The sequence below is a fragment of the Gekko japonicus genome, unplaced genomic scaffold (genome assembly GCF_001447785.1).
Source record: "Gekko japonicus isolate JY-2015 unplaced genomic scaffold, Gekko_japonicus_V1.1 scaffold108, whole genome shotgun sequence".
NCBI lineage: Eukaryota > Metazoa > Chordata > Lepidosauria > Squamata > Gekkonidae > Gekko > Gekko japonicus.
Genome location: NW_015159713.1, coordinates 1,570,258 through 1,592,103, shown reverse-complemented (window position 1 = coordinate 1,592,103; position 21,846 = coordinate 1,570,258). Strand labels below are relative to the sequence as shown.

The 21,846-nt window shown below is 39.7% G+C and overlaps 1 protein-coding gene across 1 annotated transcript in view; it reads right to left on the bottom strand.

Annotated features, from left to right (window-relative positions):
• Positions 1 to 21,846, bottom strand: part of INTU (inturned planar cell polarity protein) — a 49,879-nt gene that overhangs the window by 27,358 nt on the left and 675 nt on the right. Inside the window, exons 2-6 of the mRNA XM_015409910.1 lie at positions 18,844 to 19,430; positions 8,963 to 9,048; positions 6,221 to 6,424; positions 1,967 to 2,085; positions 1,467 to 1,556 (exon numbers count right to left, since the gene is read on the bottom strand). Coding sequence (XP_015265396.1) covers positions 1,467 to 1,556; positions 1,967 to 2,085; positions 6,221 to 6,424; positions 8,963 to 9,048; positions 18,844 to 19,430 — 1,086 coding nt within the window. The remainder of the gene's footprint in view (positions 1 to 1,466; positions 1,557 to 1,966; positions 2,086 to 6,220; positions 6,425 to 8,962; positions 9,049 to 18,843; positions 19,431 to 21,846) is intronic.

The following is a 21,846-nucleotide window of genomic DNA, read 5'->3' as shown; positions in this document are numbered from 1 at the left end:
TCCAGCTCACACATTTTTGTCTTAGCTCAGGAAGGATGGCTCCAGAGCAAAGTAATTTATGCAGTAGCCAAATTGCTTGCTCACAACTTTAATGCCAGTAGCTCACAAAGTAGAATTTCTGCTCACAAGACTCCACAGCTTAGAGGGAACATTGCTAGAGACTTTCATTTAAAAAAATAAGCTGGGAATTCAGAGAAGTGACATAACATATACTGAGTCATTGCCCCCATATGCCCATCTGTAGCAAGAGGAATAAGGGCTGTAGTAAAGAGGGGAATCAGGCAAAATCTTCTCCATCTTGCTCCTACACTAACAGAAAACTTGATGGAGGAAGCACAGCATAGCTGGAATGCTGCTGATACTAGGGAAAAGTGGAGGACATTTCACCCTAACCACTGTAGCTCTCCACCCAACACTATACCCTGTGGCTTTTCGTCCATGAATGACTAGGGTTGCCAGCCCCCAGGTCCCAGCAGGGGTTCCCCTGCTTTTGGGTGCTTCAATCCGCCGTTTACCAGTTTGGGAAAACCAACCCCCAAACAGGGACATTGTTGTCTCTTCCAGGTAATGTCATTGCACCAAAGACATCATGCAGTGATGCTCTGGTTTTGGGCAAACTCTATGGTTTTGAAGGAAAAAACCCATAGAGTTTTCCCTCAAAACCAGAGAGTTGTGCGTGATGTCGCCGATGCGATGATGTCATTTTGGGTGACATCACCGTGTTGGGGATGTCATGCCCACCCCAGAATGCCCCCCAAATCCCCATGCCATAGGAGTGAGGGGACGTGGCACCCTATGAGTGACCCAGCAATAGCTGGATGGGGGAAACAGAGGGCTGCTGTGGAAGGGTGAGAAAAGAAAAGATCCACCACTGTGAATGCCTTCTACTCACTTAATATTAGAAATAACTTGAGCTATTCACAAAGATTGAATTAACTAAATTATTGAATATAAATTATTTCAAAAAAGATTTATGAAACGTAATTTAACTAAATTAATCACAATCATATTCATGTTACTTGGAAGTAAGTTCCACTAAGTTAGATGGAGGTTACTCTGAAATACTGGTAGTACATGAAATTGTAGCCTAAATTAAGGGCCAAACTAAATGTAATGGAGAACTTGTAGCCACCACAAGCTCACCATCACCATTTTACAGTGATTTTTAAATGATGTGAGGTCTTGGTACTGATTGGGCCTATAGAATGGAGCCCTCCCCCCTTTAAGTGCTAAAAAAACCACATGTGTGTGCTCCCCTGTGGTCTTTTGGGCAGCTGAAAAGCCGTGGAGCGTTTGTGTGTGTGTGTGGGGGAGAGCTCTGTCTCATGGGCCCAATCAGCATTGCACCTTCAAGCCATTTTAAAATCACTTTAAAATGGTGATGGCAAACTTGTGGTGGCCACAAGTTCTGTCATGTTTAGTTTGGCTCTAAGGGAGAAACAATCCAAAATATCTTGTAAATTTACCTTTCAGCTGGGAGGCCAATTACAAGGAGCTTGTCAGATTCCTTCCAGTAAGCCACATGAATTAATTTCCCACACAGAAACATAGATGAACTATAAAAATCCAATCAAAAGAAGAGAACAATCACAAAAGTGGTCTGGCACAGAAAAATACAGGCTAGGGTATTCTCCCCAGAGCAAAAGTAATAGCTGCAGAGCCAGTTGATCCCCCCCCCCCGGTTTTAGAGTTAAAATTAGGGAAACAGCTGCCGCCACCACTATTTAAAAAATAAACACAATTTCCCCCTTACTTGCAACTTTGGCTTTTTTCAGCTATAAAAATTATCTGTTAAAGGTTTTTTCAATTAGCTTTTTATTATTCCCTTATATGCATATCCAACCAGCAGCTTCTCTCTTGCAGGCAAATAGTACCTTCCTCAAAGCAACACTTTTAAAACTTGTCCCTACTAAACAACCAGCAAGAAATAATATCTGAATTAAATATACCCCCAAACAACTGTTACCTGATTATATGAGCTCCTGTCACATTTTCCAGTATGTCACACAACGTTAGAAATATTCCTCTTACACTTTTCATTTTTTGGGAAGCTTCTGATATGGGGTATTGGTAAAGGATTTCTTGCTGCCAAAAATGACAATGAGTATATTTATTCAGAAAGGAGTGCTGCAGAATTAATTTTAGATGAAGCCATGCAAGACATGGTTAGTAATTTGTTCTCATGTCTGAAAACAAAGAATGTTTGTACTGTTCCTGCTAGAAATGCACAGCATCCTTAAACACAGTATTTATCATAGAAAGCATATAAATTAGTAAGTACCAGATATAATAATCTTTTTATTAATCCCTCTGTCCATATATGGTAATATCTCTTTGAGCCTGACCATTAATTAACAGATAGGAGCAAATGTGTAGGATCCTAGTAGCCATCATAAAGACAAAATGCTTCCGGAAAATAATGTACACACTGGTCTTCTCAAGTTTTAATTTTTTAAATGTTCTTTAAGGAAGAAAGTTCTACATTTTTAGTAACTGAAAATTCATGACTTTTGAAACCTTGACAAGTCTCCTCTATGGACATAAACGGAAATACGATGTAACAAAGTTCTATCACTCAAGAGAGACAGTGTCATTTATGAGCCTTGCTAATTTTTTTCTTACAAAATACAAAAAATCTACATAGAATTGCATTCCAACAAGCATTTTTTTAAAAAAGACATTTTTCTAAAAGAGAGCGCGCGCGAGAGATGAAGACATGCAATTTCAGACTTAATTATCATTCTTTACTAACGATGCTATGTCCTGAACCTCCCCTTCCTCTTTCTATCCAGGCATGGCCAAAACTCTGTTGGGAAAATTCTCTTTTCAAATACATTAAAAAGAGCTTTGAATCTCGCTATTCAGAGAACTGGCAGGTCGGTGCCCCTTTCATCCAGTTTAATTATCCATTTTAAAATGCCCTGTTAACAACCAGGATTCTATGCACCAGTCTGTCTCAACAAGGAAGAAAAACGTCTTTTCTAATTGCAACATTGCATGAAATGGAAGGAAAAAATCCTCTTGTACCTCTTATGAACAAAGGAACTTTCCAATGTTCATTTGTGAAATATCTATACTCTTTCCCAGGAAAAGAAAAACACAACAAAAGATCCTAACAGCAGCCTGTAAAAATTACTGGGCTGGTAAGATCTACTCTGTATCATTCCATAAGATTAGTCACCTTCAAAGTAGGTTGAAAAGTGTAATGTCTAATGGCTCCAAAGGCCAGGGATAATGGACTTAAGTGAAGAGACACTGATGTGAAAGCAGAGTTTTCTGAACAAAGTACTCTTCTATTAAATAGTTTTGACAGTAAATAAATTACATTTTTATTTCAGTTATCTTCATTTCTAGTGCAGTGAACATTTAAGAAGCCCTTTCCTTCAATAGGCAGAACCTTGGCACTAAGAGAAGGAACTGAAAAGAATTCTTTGCATAGAACTGGCCAGCTGAAAGACTCCTAAAACTGTCAAGAATTGGACTTCAACAATGGATGCCTTCTAAATGAGAGTGTCTTTTCACTATGAAAGGAGAACTGTGTTCAGTCCTGCTCTTGTAGAAAATAAGACTGTAACCTCCATGAAATTTACTCAGACTCAAATTATTAAAACATGGGCCAATACCGTGCTTCAAAATGTATGATGCCAACAAGATCTCCTGAATTTCTTGTTTTAGATGAACATGGCACTTTTACTGGTACTGGCATCACTTGTTCAGATAAAGGACACACAGTGGGTTGCATCCTACCATTCTATTCTACTGGCATGAGTGCAATCATCTGGTAGAAAGGCACTGCATGTGCCAAAGGAAAGCACCAGCAGAATGAACTGGAAGAATCTAACCCATTGTAAACATTAGACAGGTCAAGCTGTGAAAATCCGCATGCAGACCTTATAGACAACTTTTAGAGAACGATCCTAAGCAAGTCATATTTTGTTCAGTGGGCCTTACTCCCAGAAAAGTTGTCTTAGGACTGCAGTCTTAAATCCTGTGATGAGCTGCAGTGGATGGGAGAATCTGGCCTCCTGCATGTGGAGACAAGCTGAGCCTGGACCTCCATTTTTATACAGGACGAGAGCCGGAGGTATGCCTTTCTGTTGCTGTTTCATAGCAGTTAAGAGCTGGTTGTCTCTGTGCTTACACCCTATCCAGAGCCAGGTGAGAGCTGGTCTCAGGGGTTGTTTGTCCTATTCAGATCTAAGTGAGAGCTGGACTGTAAGGTGGTTGTCTGTCTTGTCTAACTTGCTGGCCAGAGATGTGTCTGGGGGAGCAGAATGAGAAGGGGGATGGTGGCACAATCAGTAGGGTCAGTAGAAATCTCTTAAGTTGAATGGGTTTCGGGGGGGGGGAGACTAGCAAACTGGGTCAAGGAGACAGTAAATGCCTCCCTGAGAGAAAGGGTGGCTGCTCCAGCCTTGAAGTGGGCAGTAATGTGTCCATGCCTAAAGAAAACTATTTTGGACCTAGGAGAATTGAATAACTACCATCCAATCCTAATGTACCATTCTTGAGCAAGGCGATTTAACAGGTGGTAGCTGGTCATCTTCAGAGATCCCCAAATGAAGCAGATTGTTTAGATCCATTTCAATCTGGTTTCAGGCCTGGTTATAGGACTGAAATGGCCTTGGTCGTCGCTCTGGTGGATGACATGTGCCAGGAGATAGACAGGAGGAACATGACCCTGTTCATTCTCCTGGACCACTTGGAGGATTTTGATACCATCAATCATGGTATCCTTCTGGATAGTCTTTTGGGACTGGGTGACACTGTTCTGGGGTGGTTCCAGTCCTATCTCAAGGGTAGGTTTCATAGTGTGGTGCTTGGGGATTGCTGCTCTGCCCTTTGGCCAATGGGGTTCCCCAACGCTCCATGTTGTCCCCCATACTTTTCAACATCTACATAAAGCTGCTAGGAGAGGTCATCTGGAGATCTGGCTCAGCTGCCACCAATATGCACAAGATACCCAGCTCTATCTCATGCTTTTAGGAAAGCTGTAGAAACCACTAGCAGGTGCCTGAAGTTTTAAAATGGATGAGGGCTAACAAGCTGAAAATTAATCCTGACAAAATGCTACTGGTGGGGGGAAGGTCTGACCCAGGAAATGAGTTATCCCATTCTAAATGGGGTTGCATTTTCCCTAAAGCAGCAAGTTCATAGCTTGGGGGTGGTCCTGGACCTGGGCCTCCTGTTGGATAGGCAGCAGCAATGGCCAGGAGTGCCTTTCACTAGTTTTGGCTGGTGAACCAGCTGCGACTTCCTGGGTGGAAAACATCTTGCCACTGTGGTGCATGCCCTGGTAACATTTAGATGAGATTACTGCAATTCACTCTATATGGGGCTGCCCTTGAAGACTGTCCAGAAGCTACAGTTGGTACAGAATGCTGCAGCCAGAGTGCTGACTTGAATCGGTTGCAGGAACCATATTACTCCAGTCTTGTTGTATCTCTACTGGCTTCAAATTTGCTTCTGGGCTCAATTGAAGGTGCTGGTATTGACCTTGAAATCCCTGTATGGCACGAGACCAACATACCTTAAGGACTGCCTTCTCCCATGTGACCCTACTTGCTGCTCACTCCTGTCATCCTTGGAGGTCCTTGGCGACCCAAGAAAGGGCCTTCTCTGTTGTGGCACCAAAACTCTGGAACTTCCGCATCACAAATATTCATCTGGCATACGCCCAATAAAGGTTATTGACCTTCTTTCTGGCGTTTGTTTTGTTTATGTGTTTTTAATTGAACTTTATAATTTTACCTGTATTTTTAATTGTTTTTAAAAATAATGTTCTTATGATTGTCACCTTGTAGAGCCTGACTGGGTAGAAATGTGGCATAAAAATGTTTTAAATAAAATAAAATATTATTTGGATGTTCTGTAAGACCAAGATAGTAAGTAAATAGCTCACATTCATCAAGCTGCCATGGTTTGAAACATATCTTTTTAACCACCCCCAAATCACGATATTAAATTAGTTACATCTGTGACTTCGACATGCTAACATCCTCCAACAGCCACTCTGGCTTTCTGAGTTTTCAGCAGGTCTTCTTACTATATATAATGTTAAAACCACATGAGCTAGGAAGCTGCCTTTTAAATGAAGGTAGGAATTGCAGCATAAGTACAGTCCTTGTTATTATATATAGATATCTTTTTTCTACTAGCTTGTACTCGGGATAAGCAAAGGCTTGGCTCCTTCCCACTTATTTTAGAAGTACATACCTACCTCATCCTTAGAGGTATCAGAGTCCAATCTGAGTGAGAGGTACATAATAATATGAGGTATACTTCGGATAGAGAACTGTGGGTCATTGTCGTGGTCTTTCCATAGCAATTTGAGCAGGTTATTCATAGAGGATTGTGGTGGCTTACACCTCTGCTGGGATGTTCCTTCCAGCTCAAAGATTGATGGTTCAAATGTAAGTTTCACCTTTTGAAAGAGTAAAAGTATTTTAATACAATATAATTACTGACCTAATTTTTTTCCAGTCAGATCTTTAAACATGTTTATGTGAATTATCTATAACAGAAAATCTATTCAATGTTAAATTCAGCAAAGGAAATTCATTTGAAGCTTCTTTATACTTCAAACTATTGGTCCATCTGACTCAGTATTGTTAACTCTGACTGCCCAGGCAGAGAAAGATCCTTCCCAACACATTCCAGGGAATAAACCTGGGACCTTCGGCATGAGAAGTATGCACTCTACCTCTTAACTATGTCCATTCCCACATTGTGGCCTGTTCAGATGTTATAAAGCAATTCTCCAAACCACTATTTGGACCATCACAAATGTCAGGGCTATTTTTGGGCAGGAACGCACAGGAACGGAGTTCCGGCTGTCTCCTGAGTTGGCCACGCCCAGCAGGATCTCATTAGCATAATAGGCCACACCCAACAGCAGAAACTCATTAGGATTGGCTACATTAGGGGTGTGTGGCCTAACATGCAAAGGAGTTCCTGCTACAAAAAAAGCCCTGGGTTTTGACAACAAACAAGGTAAACAGAATAGGAAGCAAAAGGTGGGTGTGGCTGGATGACCACACTTCTGGTAACATGGGGGTGCTGCCTAATGTGCTAATGAGCTGTGCTGCAGGGGTGTAGCCTAATATGCTAATGAGTTTCTGCTGTTGGGTGTGGCCTATTATGCTAATGAGTTCCTGCTGGGTTTTTTCTACAAAAAGAGCCCTGACAAATGTAATGACTGAACTGAACATTGACAGTTGTAGCTAGCTTTTAAAAACAAACTGGTAGCCTTCAGTTTTTCCAGGTGCAGAGCCCATCATACATCTATGTTTCTGGAGCTGTTAAAACTCATTCTTATTTTCCTCTCCCCAGATGGTGATCATGACAACACTACAACTCATCTTAGCTGGGCTATGACCCATTTGTTGAAGACCAGTTCTTTAAATCACTTATTCATTTAATCCTAAAATGTCAGAATATTTCCTAACCCTGAAGGGAGTAGGTAGTCCCCCACCCAACCCTCTTTTATACAGTGACTTTATATGCATGCATTAGCAGCTACTGGATTGACACACACACACAACTTTAAAACAGCCTTCTGTGTTAAGAACTTTTTGGGAATTACTTGAAAAACCAGCAATAAGTTAATTTCTGCAGCAGCCTGAGAAATTATTTCAGTTGCAAATCACCCTCAGTTAAAATTCTTTAGGTGTCTGCTCTTAGTGAGTCTACTTCTGGTTTGGCTCAAGGTGTTCTGTACATAAGGAATAAGTCAATTTCAATGGAACATTCTTTGAAAACCTACATGAGAAACAATTAAATCTTTCTGCTCATTAACTAACTTGATGTTGAAATTATTTTCCCATTAATAGTAAACATTAAAGGCTTTATTCTGGAATATTTAAGCAACTGATAGGTGCTTTCATTATAAGCCAATAAAACAATTAACTACGCAAGATTATTTCTTCCTGTTCAACTGTCAGCATACTGCAGTAATTATCTATAACAGAAAATCTATTCAATGTGAAGTTCAGCAAAGGAAATTCATCTGCTTGGCAAAAACAGGCATTGAAGTAGATTTTCACTGGATCCCTTCCAGTGGCTAGCCTCATACTGCCAGTGTAGGCATAATGTTGGGCAACCGCCTATCTATATAGAAGACACTGGGAATGGGCTGAATTGTACCTGCCTGCCTCCCGGTTTCTCCTCTTCAGAAACAATCCGCTGCCACCTTTGTCATGGTTAAACATAGTCCAGGTTACACACAACTGTTGATGTAACACTTACCTGGGAACTTTCTTAACCAGAAATGAAACAAGGGCTTCACAGATGGTTAGAAAGTTAAGAAGAAACCTGATGAACATTAATTATGCTTAAAATAAATGCAAATGCACACTTGTATGTGATTTAGGAGCTGCGGTGGCTCAAGTGGTTAAGACACTGAACTGCAGGCTGTGGAAGGTCAGTAGTTCAGCAGTTCGAGACCTGAGTTGACGCATGACGGAATGAGCTCCCGTCTCTAGTTCCAGCTCCTGCCAACCTAGCAGTTCGAAAGCAAGAAATTGCAAGTAGATAAATAGGTACCACTTCGGTGGGAAGGTAACAGCGTTCCGTGCGCCCTGGTGTCTAGTCATGCTGGCCACATGACCACGGAAACGTCTTCGGCCAGTGCTGGCTCTTCGGCTTTGAAACGGAGATGAGCACCGCAACCCTAGAGTCGGATTCGACTGGCTTTCGAGCAGGGGAACCTTTACCTTTATGTGATTTAAGCCTGGCAGCCTCCCTTAGGCAAGATTTATTAGGGCACACTACATTCCTCATTACAGTATTAACAATTCAACATATGACCCCAAACTGTGCAGGGAAGATATAATCAAGAAGGAAAAAGTGTTTATGTAAGGACCTGTACATTTATTGTAAAAGCCCAGATACTAGGTATGCAGGCCTGTCCTAGTGCTTTTAATTAAAAAAAGAAAAGAAAACTCACAATGTATTACTATACCTGCATAGGACTTGGAATGCAAGATAAAACCCTTTCTATATTTTCAGAATTGACTTCAACATCATTGACCGCAACAAGAACATCTCCTAAGATTGGAAGCAAAAGCAAGATTTTAAAAAAGCACCAGACAGGCACCACATGAGATAGCAGCTCTTTAAAAATATCCCAAACAGAAAGTTAATGTCTGCTAAATTATAGTGAAGACTGACTGTTAATTAGTTAAGTTTCCTCATGAGCTATGTCTTGCTCTTTCATCATTATTGTATGATAGTTAAACAATGAACATTGATAAAATATAACACACAATACAAGTGGGGACAGAACACAATTCCACAAAGAGAACTGATGTTTTTCTGGCAATAATCATATGAATATGCTCACTAGGCAGTTCCTCCTGTTTTCCTCAACAGAGAAAGCTTTCATATCCTGCCTATCAGCAGTTTATTTTAAAAAATTACAATTGACATGTACATATATCAGTCAACCGCATTCCTAAACTAATCATTAGGATTGCCGGCTCTGGGTGGGGAAATACCTGGGGATTTTGGGGATGGAGGCTGGGGAAGGCAGTGTTTGGGAAGGGGAGGAAATGCAGCAGAGTACAATGCTATGCAGTCCACCCTCCAAAGCAGCCATTTTTTCCTAGGGAACTGATCTCTGTCAACTGGAGTCTGGAAATCCATTGTAAAACCAGGAAATCTCACAATCGATAAAGATGGCGGGAAAGAGGACGGAGAAAGAGAAACTTCTGAAATCGAAACTAACGGAGAGTCCCAAACCGGAAGGAACCAACGAGCTGGCAAAGACTTCGGTAGAATCCATGCGCCCCCTACTGGACCAGATGAATAACATAAAGGATCAGATGTCAAAAATGACTCAGTGTATCACCACCCAGCAAAGACAGATAAATGAGACTCTTAAAATGATGAATGAAACAGCTGAGAAGGTGAAAGAAGTGGACGCCACTGCACAAAAGGTGAAAAAGAAAGTTCAAAAGCTGGAAAAGAAGCAAGTTTCTACGGAAGATCAGCTGTTACAACTACAAATGGAAAAGGCTAATATGATTCTTCGCTTCCAGGGCATGCTAGAGACTAAGGGAGAGAATCTTAAGGAACTAATGAGTGAAACATTGGCCCCAGTGACAGATATGAAGGCGGAATGTTTGTTAAACGATATGGATGTGGCCTACAGGTCATATTCAGGATATATAAAGAAAAATAATCTGCCTGGGGAAATTGTGGTAAGATTCTCGAAGAGGCATGTGAGGGATGCAATCCTGATAGCAGTATCTGGAGCACCTCTGAAAGTGGGGGAGAATACCATCAGAACGTTGAAAAGTATTCCATTTGAGATAAGACAAAGGAGAAAGAAATATAAAGAATTAACTCTTTTTCTACAGACAAATGCAATTGGATATAGATGGTTAACTCCAGAAGTCGTAACCTTCAAAATCAAGGACAAAAAAGAAAAGATTGACTCTGTTCAGAAAGCACGGGAAATTTTAAGAGTCCAGTTGGGTGAGCCAGGGGAAGAAGGGAAAAAAGGGATGGACAGTAAGTCCGATGGCGAGCTGGACTCGGAATCTTCCGGAGAGGACTCTCTTTCAGAGAAAGGGGCAGCAGCCCCTAAAAGTCCTTATAAACTCCGGAAGAGATTAGGCAAGGAGAAGTAAAGGTTGAAGGACTCTGAATTGTGCCTTTATAAAATGTTGAAATGAGATGCTCTGGGGTATTTCTGTATGACAATTAAACTTTAAACTTAAGACTTAGAAAAGTTAATGTTAAATTTGACTCAGTTGATAGTAAGATTAATGAGATTAAGACTAAATGTTTGTCTAAAATGGTGAGATGATCTCCTCTCTTTGGTTTTTAGTCAGTAGTGGGTTATCCCTTAAATGTAGTTCCCATACTTATTTTCTGTTGTAGTTTGTAGTTTAAAAAAATGCAATAAAAATCCCCTCCAGGGGCTTAAAAAAAAAGAGAGTAAAAGCAGGAAATCTCCAGCCTCCAACTGGAGGTTGGCAACCCTGCTAGCCACACAAGACATCTCTGGGAACATCTGAGGTTGCTTCCACACAGATACATTTCTTCATGTAGGTCTTATTATTACTGTGAATGCAGAGGTACTGTGAATGCAGTGACAACAGGCTATCCACGTGGCAGTATTTTCTGGAATTTTGTTGCCTTAGTCACCAGCTCCCTCCCATGCTGGAGGGCTTTATTCAAACTTTTTAAAAGATTGGTTATTGACAGCTTGCTGTAGCATTACAACAATCTATTGCCATATCCTACTCGATCCAGGCTTTCATTACAACAAAAGGCTCTTGTCCTTTTTGCTGTGGAGTTATAAGGAGAAATGTACAACCTGTGTGTTTTCCCTAACACCTCTGCAACTGAAAGAGCTAGACTTACTTTAAAAAATGAAATCAAGGAATTGGTACATTTCTGCAATAGATTAACAAAAAGCCTGAAAAAGCCTTCCAGTGTTTGTGGAGAGACTGGTGTTTGTGGGGACTGAAGGAAGGAAAATGGTGACACTGTGTTTGGGACCTGCAAAAATGCACACCTTCCCATCCAAACAGTGTTCAAAGGCACTTTGTTTGCAATGCAAAATGATCACATCAAATAAAATTTAAAAAATTTGTACCAAAGGAGGGGGGGGAAATCAAAGCAACAACATGGTGTCATGTGGATGATCCTGAAAACAATGCTGCTGTAAGAAAGCCAAGGTAAAGAAAAATGGCCACGTAGAAGTGGTTTTAGGCAGTGTATTACACAGTAAGCACAGCTTAAAGAACAAACTGCCAACAACAAGGCAATATGGGGAAAGCACCATATCACATTTGAATGTGACAGTGTACTAATTCTTGGATTCTTAAAGGGTTAGGGAGGCTTCTCTAATGATGCGCCGGTAAGTCGCTAAGGGCAAAAATTTCTCCTTAACACATCCTCCAAGTCTAGTTCACATGTATCATTACCGGTCTAGCAAATATTTGCTCATTTCTGGAAGGTGCAACCCAAATATCCAGATCTCAAATACACTGCTCATACTGAACAAAAATTGATAACACCTTGATGTCACAGGTTTATTTGGGTTGGATTTCTTAAGACATGTAGAAGTGCATGGTGGTATTATCTGGTTTCCTTCTTTTATATATTTGCTCCTATGTCTATGGTCATCACTGGGCAAACACAACCAGGACAGAGGTTCTGTCCAACACCACTTTGAATTGTGTTTGTTTTGTGGCCATTAACAAATGAACGGTTGTCTCTGTATACCTGTCCCAACCCTATCAAAGTTCTGCTGAACAGTTTAAAACAGGAGGCAACCATTAATTAAGCAAGAGGGAACCAGAGGAAAAAAACAAATAAAATTGTATGCACTTAACTGTATAAAATAGCTCAGCAGAGGAAGATTATTTTAGTATGAAGCTGTAGCATTCATATTTAATTGTGGTTGGAAGGAGACTGAATATTTAAAATATAATTACTGGATTATCAAAGCTATTCACTTTTCCATAGACTATTCCTGCTGGTTATTATATGAGAGAGAAATCTGCACAAGAGGTCATGGTTACAAAAGTAAGAAAGGATGCCAGTTTCCAATGGATACCCCTTGTTGTGGCTCTTGCTCCTTTTTATGGGCCAGGTGACTTACTTCAAATACAGAAAAATTAATGGTGAACCACTTAGTTGACGTTATGCATTAATTAAGAAATGGGGTTAAAATACACAGTTACTTTACTAAAACCAGATCATTGGAATATCAAGGTCTACATTGTTTAGACAGACTGGCCCTTCAGGGTCTCAAGCAGAAGTCTTTCACATCACCTCGTACCTCCTCCTTTTGACTGGAAATGCTGTGGACTAAACCTGGGACCTTCTGCATGCAAAGATGCTCTACCACTGAGCTATGGCCCCACCATGACAATTTCCTGACAAGCTTTAAGAGCAGCTGCATTGTAGAAATAAATCCATAAATACAAATAATCAAACTGGGCAACTTAAAACGCTTACTCACAACATTTTGCAACAGATTATATATAATGCCATTTATTCCAAACACAACTTGTTTACCTGAACATTATTCTAACTGAAAGGATGAGGGACATTCATGGGGAGGGAGGGCAGGAGAAAGCAGCCTCTGAATCAATGAACGGAACTGTGTAGGTTTTTGGATCATAATTTTCTTTGGCTTGGCATTGTGAAGTATAATATTCACTGAAAAAAAATAGAATAACTTTGTGGCACATACTTTATATGGTTATTAAAGTACATAAATAATTATAAATATGGTGCAGAAGTATGCCCTTCAAACACCTGCCTTAAAAAACATAAGGATGTGACTGTCCTGCTTTGCTACTTTAGATATAGTATAGACAAAAGTTTACCAATAGCTATGTTTAAACACTTTAAAAGCATCTATGAGATAATCTCAGTAACATTTTGAGCCAACTTCATCCTGCCACTATTGCATTTGTAAAATGCCATCCAGTGAAGCTATGGGACATCCTCCCGATGATGAGCCCCTGGTCGACTCTGCTAAATATTTTGTGGATAAAGTAATTTATATTAATTCTGCTATGCATGCCACTTAAGAAGCAGCACAATTATCAAATTCTACCCAAGAGCTGTCTAGCTGTATTTATTTGGATAAATTTCCATTGTTTACAGCCTAAGGATGTGGACAATTTGTTCAGAAGGGTGAAGAAGACTACCACCTGTTTGCACAATTCATGCTTTATATTATATTCTCAGCTTATAATACTTTACCAAAAGAGAGGGACTGAATGAGTCTATGATATAAATACCTCACTATGACAGGGTGTGATCCTAACTACTCTGCGGGTGACAGTCACTAAACCACTACAACTGTTAATACGATAAGCTATCTTCTCCATAATATAAATATTTCATAGTTTATTAAACCACAAGCCAATTATTGGTGGATATTTAGCCTTCCACCGAGAGGCTATAGCCATTCTAGCTGTCTCTAAAAAGAGTTCTGTAAGCCTCAATGCAGACCATGATATACCAAGCCCTACCCCTATATTAAGTAATAACACCGCTGGATGATGCTGTAATCTGTGACCTGTAATCACAAAAATATGATCCTCAACTTGTAGCCAAAGGTTTCAATGTAAGTGCATGACCACCAACAATGAATATAGTTACCATGAGGGCCACACAGTTTCAAACAATGTGGTTTGTCTGAATTATGAATATGTGCAAGTGTGGCTGGAGTCAGATACCACTGTGTTACAAGTTCAAAGTATTGGATGTGTATATTGATAACTTTACTTTTGTAAACATAAGAATTCCATTTTTTTTAACCAATGCTGTTCTGTGTGATCGCAACCACAATCAATCTGCCATTGGGCTTGATAAGAAAAGGTCTTCGGTTTCTCCAACTGCAACAAGAAGTCATATAGTTTATCAGTCCTTTAAAGGAAGACCAACCCTCTCTCAGTAAGCCCTCAAAAGGTGTAAGAGGCCTTGCGAGAGAGATCGCTTCACAATAGGCATACCAAACAAATGCTGCAATTGCAAATACTGCTGCTGCCTATCCAACAGGATCAATTCTTTATTGAATGTCCCATTTGTTGATTTTATTGACTCATGATGTGTAATCTATTTATCTATATAATTACTTATAGCCTGCCTTTCTCACTGAGACTCAAGGTGGATTACAGGGTAGAAACAATTAATTCACACAGCATAAAATATCCAAAGAACAATTCAATAGGCCTGGGATTGCAGAATTACAAGACAATGTGAACAACAAACTGCCCAAGGCAAGGTATACTATAAACAGAGTAGTAAGTGGAATTACAAAGGTAAAGCAAATAAGAGCAGGATAATCCCTAGAATAATCATTGCAGAAGACTATAATAATAAAATTTATCAACAGGAGACTACTCAGTCTACATGGCAGTTTGGAAGGATACGGGATAGATCTGAGGCACTCTCTGTTCTGCTGAACGGTCTAGGCAAGAACAGGACTCGTACTGATCCAAGAGAACAAGAATACACTGCATCACATCTGCCTTGTTTTAACAGGTATGTTTTTTCCTTGTGCTTCTCAGCTTAAAAAACAGCTCATTTATTTGTCAGTGCTTCCCATTCAAACCCTTGAGACATAGTCCTGGAAGGAAAATGGGGTAGAGGTTTCTTGAATCTCACAATGTTTCAGTGGATCTTTGCCATTTCAGACTGTTGAAAGTTTCTTAGAAGGCTTATTTCATTTTAGGTTGAAATGCACAGCTTCTTAATACTTTTCTTCCAGTTCTAAATATACAATGCTAACGTATATTTTATTTTTACCCAAAATGCAAAATCTGGCAAAGGTATTTCATTTTTTTAAAAAGATTGATATGTTTCAACTTAATTATAATTTATTTCTGCCAACTGCAGTGAAATCTATGACTTTCATGCAACCCACAGTTTGCTATATGCCATATTTAAATCTCAAGTACCCAGTTTTCACTGCAGATCTATAATTTTGAAGAATTTTATATGAAAATTATATATTTGTATAGGACTTGGCAGGGGATGTAGCAGATTTGCTCACTCAAAACCAAAGGACTGAAAAAGGACAGAATCAAACCCAGACTGGAATATAAAACAGTTGTTGATAACTTGGTTATTCTTCCATGTTGCTACTTTGCTTTTTAACAAAAAAATAGTTTTAATTTTTCCATTGCTTGTTTCTCAAGTTTTCTTATGCCTAAATAAAGTAGAAGTCTGTCAGATCAAAGCAACACATTTTAAAGGTTCAGTGGCCTTCAGAATACATTTCATTCTTAGCAACATACTGGAGAATAGAGGAATTACACCTCTGTTTACAACTGATCTTAGTAGTATTGTACTATATGGCATTAGCCAGAACTACCATAACCCTCAAAAGCAGTAGCACAATTCAAAGTGCTGGTCCTTACCTTTAAGGCCCTAAATGGCTTGGGCCAAGGTACCTGAAGGACTGTCTTCTCCCATACTATCCAGCCTAGATCTGCCTCTCAAGAACCCTGCTCTGTGATCCTGCCTTCAGAGGTGAGGCAGGTGGTGACTAGAGACAGGGTATTTTCTGTGGTGGCACCTTGCCTTTGGAATGCTCTCCCACCTGAGGCTTGCCTGGCACCTGCTTTACTTTCATTTATGCATCAGGCTAAAACACAGCTTTCCCCTAATCTTTAATTAGGGATTTTATCTTATCAGCTTTAATAGTCTGCTTCAGTTTTATGGATAGTTTTTTGTTGCCTGTGTCCAATGTATTTTTAATTGTAAGGCGCCTCAAGCAGGACTATTAAGAGAAGACACAGAAATAGTCTAACTAAATAGAGTAGCACTCTTAAAATAAGGCCATTTTATGGTGAAAAAAGGTAAGAAAGACGGACATTTGAGAAAAAGATGATTATTTTGAGGGAACAGTGTTTACTATTCAAGCACATTGTGCAAAATATTATTTACATTTTATTTATTTTAAACACTCCAGTCCTCCTTTTCTCCTACAAAAGGACCCAAAGCAACACATTACATGAAGCCTAGCCCTCCAGTTCCCCTTGTAAATACAACTGTAAAGACTAATAAAATATTTATACATAACATTCCTTGTGGATGCAGTCAGATTTGCTGTAGCCATATTTGCTCTCACACAGCATGTTCAAAACATATGCTCTTTCATTTTTAGCAGCTTTCCTCCCTAATCTTAAGTGAAAATTAGAATGTCCAGTCCTTAGTTCTATGTGTTAATTTTAGTTTAGAACAGTAAACTGTGCACATCTTTATAGCTAATTCTGAATAGGCCCCTAGAGTCTGGATTTTTAAAAATCAGCACAATGGGGCCATATGCAGATCGGGGAATTGTTCTACAAATCTGGGGGGATTCTTATTTTTGCAGGAAAAGCAGAGAAGTGAAAAAAATGGTGAGGGGAATTTAACCCCTCCATGCAAGTTAAGGTGGGAAAATGACATCCCACAAGATCCCAACCACCATGGCAAGGGTGCTTGCACCGCAACCCTATAAACATTGCTGATGTCAGTAATCAGTGCTCTCAGGGTCAGAGAAGGAGATGAAAAGTAGTGGAGCGGGAGAGAAGATGAAAAAGACATGGAAGGGAAGGAGGAGGCATGGCAAAGGGAGAAAAGTGTGGTGAAGGAAAAAAGTGAAAAAGAGCAGCAGTCGGTGGGAGGGGAAAAAGAAGCAGGAAAAAGCAGGGACCAGCTGGACAACAGACCTGCATGTTTTCTGTTCCACTCGCTACTGTCAGAAAGCTGATGAGATGAGGGCTGGGCTCAGAGCAGATGCTTTCTGCTCCTAGCTCAGGCCTACCCCCCTCCCCATCAGCTGGCTGGTGGCGGCTGGGAGATAGAACAGAAAGTGGGGAGGAGAACGAGACAGCAAAATAATTGTGTGGGAGGGAGTAAGATGATAGCAGTAATGGGAAGAGAAGAGGAGGAATAGGGCACTCAATAGGAGAGAAAGCAGTGGATTTCCCCTCCCCCTCAGGTTCCTCTCAGCTCTCTATTTGTCCATAGTATGCAAATAATGCAGTTACTTCTTAAATAAGTAATAAGTAGTTTTTACTGCTTCACACTTACCATTTTAGAACAGTCAGCAACCCTCACAGAGCCCTGCATTACTATACTCCCAAAAGTCAAATCCAGTAGCAGACTCCACCCACACCAAATGACATCACTCTTTCTTGTTTTCAAGATTTAGCCAAAGTTGTCAGTGTGCAGAAACAGTGGCACCAACAGTGGGAGGACACAGAAAGCCCTTCAGTAGTGTTGACACTTTCCCCAGATTCCTGTTACAGTGTTTACCAGAATCACATTATTACAATGTGTGCTAGGCATTGAGCCCACTACAAAGCTTGAGTCTGCTGAAAAAGGGTTAGAAATGATATAAATAAATAAATACTTTTGCTCAGACAAAATTATCCAGAATGAGACCCAGAAACATCCACTGGAGACTATTTGAACTTAAAAAAATAAATAAATTCCTATCCTGACCGCATAATATGTAACACGAGCTATGGGGCAAAGTCTATTGCCAAATTACGGTTAGGATTCTTTAATCAAGGACAAGGCCCCTTGCATTTTACCCAATCAGAATATTGTTATTTGGGCTACCCCTACACAGAGATGATTCTCCATGTTGCTTTCATTGTCTCTGTGTTTGTGCCAGCATTTACAGTGGCATTACAGGAACATTCACACTGTGGATTCCCTAGCACTTTCCTTGCCTCATCCCTCTCATGACTGCCATTTCACTGTAACCACTTGAGGCCTTAAAAATCAGTAATGGACAGACTGCTATAGCATAATAATCTATGGCAACAATGTACTAATTCCCAGCTTTCATTTTTAAAAAGTCTCTAGCACTTTTTGTTATAAGTTATATAAGGGGAAAATGTACTGGCTTCACATTTTGCCTTAAAACTCTGCAAGGGAATGGGCTAGAAACTTATTTTTCTTTTAAAAAAGAAAGTTGGGAACAAGGAAATTGTTGTAATGGACTGTTGTTATTATGCTATAGCAAACTGTCAATTACTACATTTTAAAAAAGCCAATAGTGGTGTGTGTGGGAAACTACAGCTGTGGGAGCCACAGTAAGGAAAATAGTGCCAAAATAGGCACATGAAAAAATGCACACCTTCCCATCAATATGACATTATTGGAACTATCTTTCCAAAAAGGTTGTTCCAATCACAACAAACCAGGGAGGCACAAAAGAAGGACAAACAGAAGACAATGTCATGTGGATGCTCTTGAAAATAGCACTGCTGTAAGGACGCCAAGTTGGAGCAGAACATCCATATGGAAACAGCCTTGGTCTGAAAGTCATTTAAACTCCAGAACTGAATAAATTGTGGCACTTACCAATCAAGATTTCACCAGACCTTATTGCTGAGCTGCCTGGAATCAAGCCATGCACAACAAGTTTCTCTTCTTCAGCATTTCTGGACTCAGTACTGTGTCTGTGTTTTTCAGCTTTTCGCCATGGAGACTGATGGGCAATTCCTATTAATGACTCCAAAAGCTTGAGCTGTTCTCCTGTCTCGGCATTTGATTGCCTCGTTGGATTTATGTAAATATAAACATCTTTGTACTGTTTTTGGACGACAACTCCCACCTTATGACTGGAATGGTGCTTCAAGATGGATGCTGGACCAGAAGCTCGTACATCACGTTTACCAGTTGCTTTCTTCTTTAAAGACTGTTTTGATATAAGATTTTTATTTTTTAACATTTTAGTGAGTTTTTCCAATTTGCGCTCATTTTGTCTATGTTTTCGAGATATCTCATGAATAACCTCAGGTTCATTTTCACAAAACCTGACATGGTTCACCACAGGCACATCCACAGAACTGTCTTGAAGGATGGCTTCTTCTTCATCTTCACTTAGTTCTAGGTAGAACAATTCTCCATTTTTCTGTACACTTTCCAGCCATTCAGGTTCAAAGTCACTGTGAAAAAGAAGATATAATAGCAATAAAAATGACAGGAAGGGTGAAAAGATCTGCAGTCATCTTAGTTTTGCAGACCTCTGGAGGTAATTCATATTGAATATAAAACCACTTCACAGAGTGGTATGAACACCTCTGAGTCTTCCGATTGAGTCTATCAACAAGCATTCAGCAGTAACTTTTCTGGTATTTAGACCTGCAAAAGAATCCACCATAGAAATGTCTGTTACAGAAGTATTATTTTTACACCCATGACTGAATGCTCCTGTGTGAGATCAGGGTCGTGTGGGAACTGTTACCATTCCGCAGGGCCTGCAAAACGGAGTTGTCCCGCCAAAAAAGCTGGGGCCCCTGCTGAAGATACCATCTTATGCACTCTGGACTATACAGCCTTGAATTTCAGCAATGCCAGTATTGGGGACTTTACAAAACTGATATATATTGTTTTAATGCTGTTTTAATGGTTTTAATTAATTATTACTATTACTATTACTATTTTGTTGTAGTGCCGTAAGGCCTAAGTGTGAATTGTGATCTGCCCTGAGCCCATTTGCGGGAAGGGTGCGATATAAATGTGAATAAAGAAATATATAAACAAACAACCATATGATATGAATAAGAAGCTTTCTTTCAAGTAAAAGAGAAATGCAGCCCTTTCCTTCCATCTTCCATCTATGCTCTTGGAAAGAAAAGCATTTGCTACATCCTTATAAACGGCATGTGAATGAAAACTATAGAGTTGACCCACAGTAAAGATGATCTTCTATTGATGACCTCTATGAAAACATTCTCCATTTTACAATCCAAATGGGTTTAAGCAAACAGAGTTTTATTTTAAATTAATTAATTTATATTAGTCAAACAAATCAGGTTAAAAATCACCAACAACAAAACACGACAAAAAGACTGTTCTGCAGAGATGACCACAAACTGCAGGGTGCAATATCATCAGTTACTGAATTTATGGGATCAGTCATAAGAAGACCTCCCCCTCATAATGCTAGTATTTCTGAAAGGTGGGGAGCAGAAGGAGAAAATTATGTAGCCCCTATTGTACAAAGATGTGAGACAAGACTAACTTGGTCAGCTCAACACTAACTACTGTGATTACACAGGCCACCATACTAGTATATTCCCTGAATCACAACACAGGACCTTCCTGCTTCTGCTCTTCCATGGACTGGTCCATTTCTCCCTGCTTCCATTTCCAGTTTATTCACCAACTAGAGCAGAACTGTTTCTCTTCCTATGTGCTCTGTTCCAGGATAATGGGAATACCAAGGAATCAGCTCAGAGAGTCAACAAGTGCTGCCATGTGCATCTTGCACACTGATGTTGAACAGTTATAAATCCAAAGTATACCTATGGACCAATTCCATAATGGAACATATTTAAAACATAATTCTAGTGTTCAACATTTTCATTAGCAATTTGTATTAAGCATTTGTATATAGCCATACCATGTGCAGACAATGACCCAGAAACAAAAGGTAATATAACAGACAAAATGAAAATGGGCACAATGGGCCTAAAAAGACCAATGAATTCAGTCATGGATGATTTTTCACAAGCTTGCTCTGCCATGAAAAACTACCATGAAATATTAAAGTGAAAAGTATTTCTAGAAATTACTTCTCTAGACAATGTGCTTTGTTGTCACATTGTTCCCATATCCCGAGAGGAGTTTTGCTAAATTTATTTTGCTACAACTTCCACTGGCTTTTTGCCCTACCACAAAGGGCCTGATAAGCTATTTTCCCATTTCTATAAGGTAGTCCTTATGGTCAAAAATGAATTTCTCAAAAGATTTCCTGGTGCATAGTGGGACAAGGTTCTCTTTTCCAATAGATATGGAAAACAAGATCCATGCATATTTAAGTTGTTAAGCCAAAAATGTTCATCCCCTCAGCTCCCTTCCATGCCTGTACTGAAAATGGCTGCAATGTGACCAAAAAAACAACAAAGGTTTTGTCAGAACCATGTTTGCCTGACAACAGCATATTGTGATCAGTAAGGTCTTGTATCTTAGAATATAGAAATAGTTAGTGGGAAACAATATTGACTAGAACATAAGGTCAAATTTCATAGCTGCTTGAAACATATAGCTTATTTTATTCTACTACCACTGGTGTACTCTTGTTCAAAGTCAGAAACAAAAACATCTGTAGATATTATGTGGCAAAAGCGAAGCCAATAAAGATGTACAGGAATTAAGAGATATAATCAGAGCTCTCTTCTTACAGTGAAACAGAAACCCTCGGAAACATTAGAATGCTTCATTCTGCTTTTAAGTAGAACAGTTTAAACCACTAAGGAAGGGTTAGGGCCAGACAGCAATTACAATCTTACTGTGCAAGTGTACATGGCAATGATGATCCTCACAGGTAAAGGACAGGACATTCCAGTATGAGGGAAA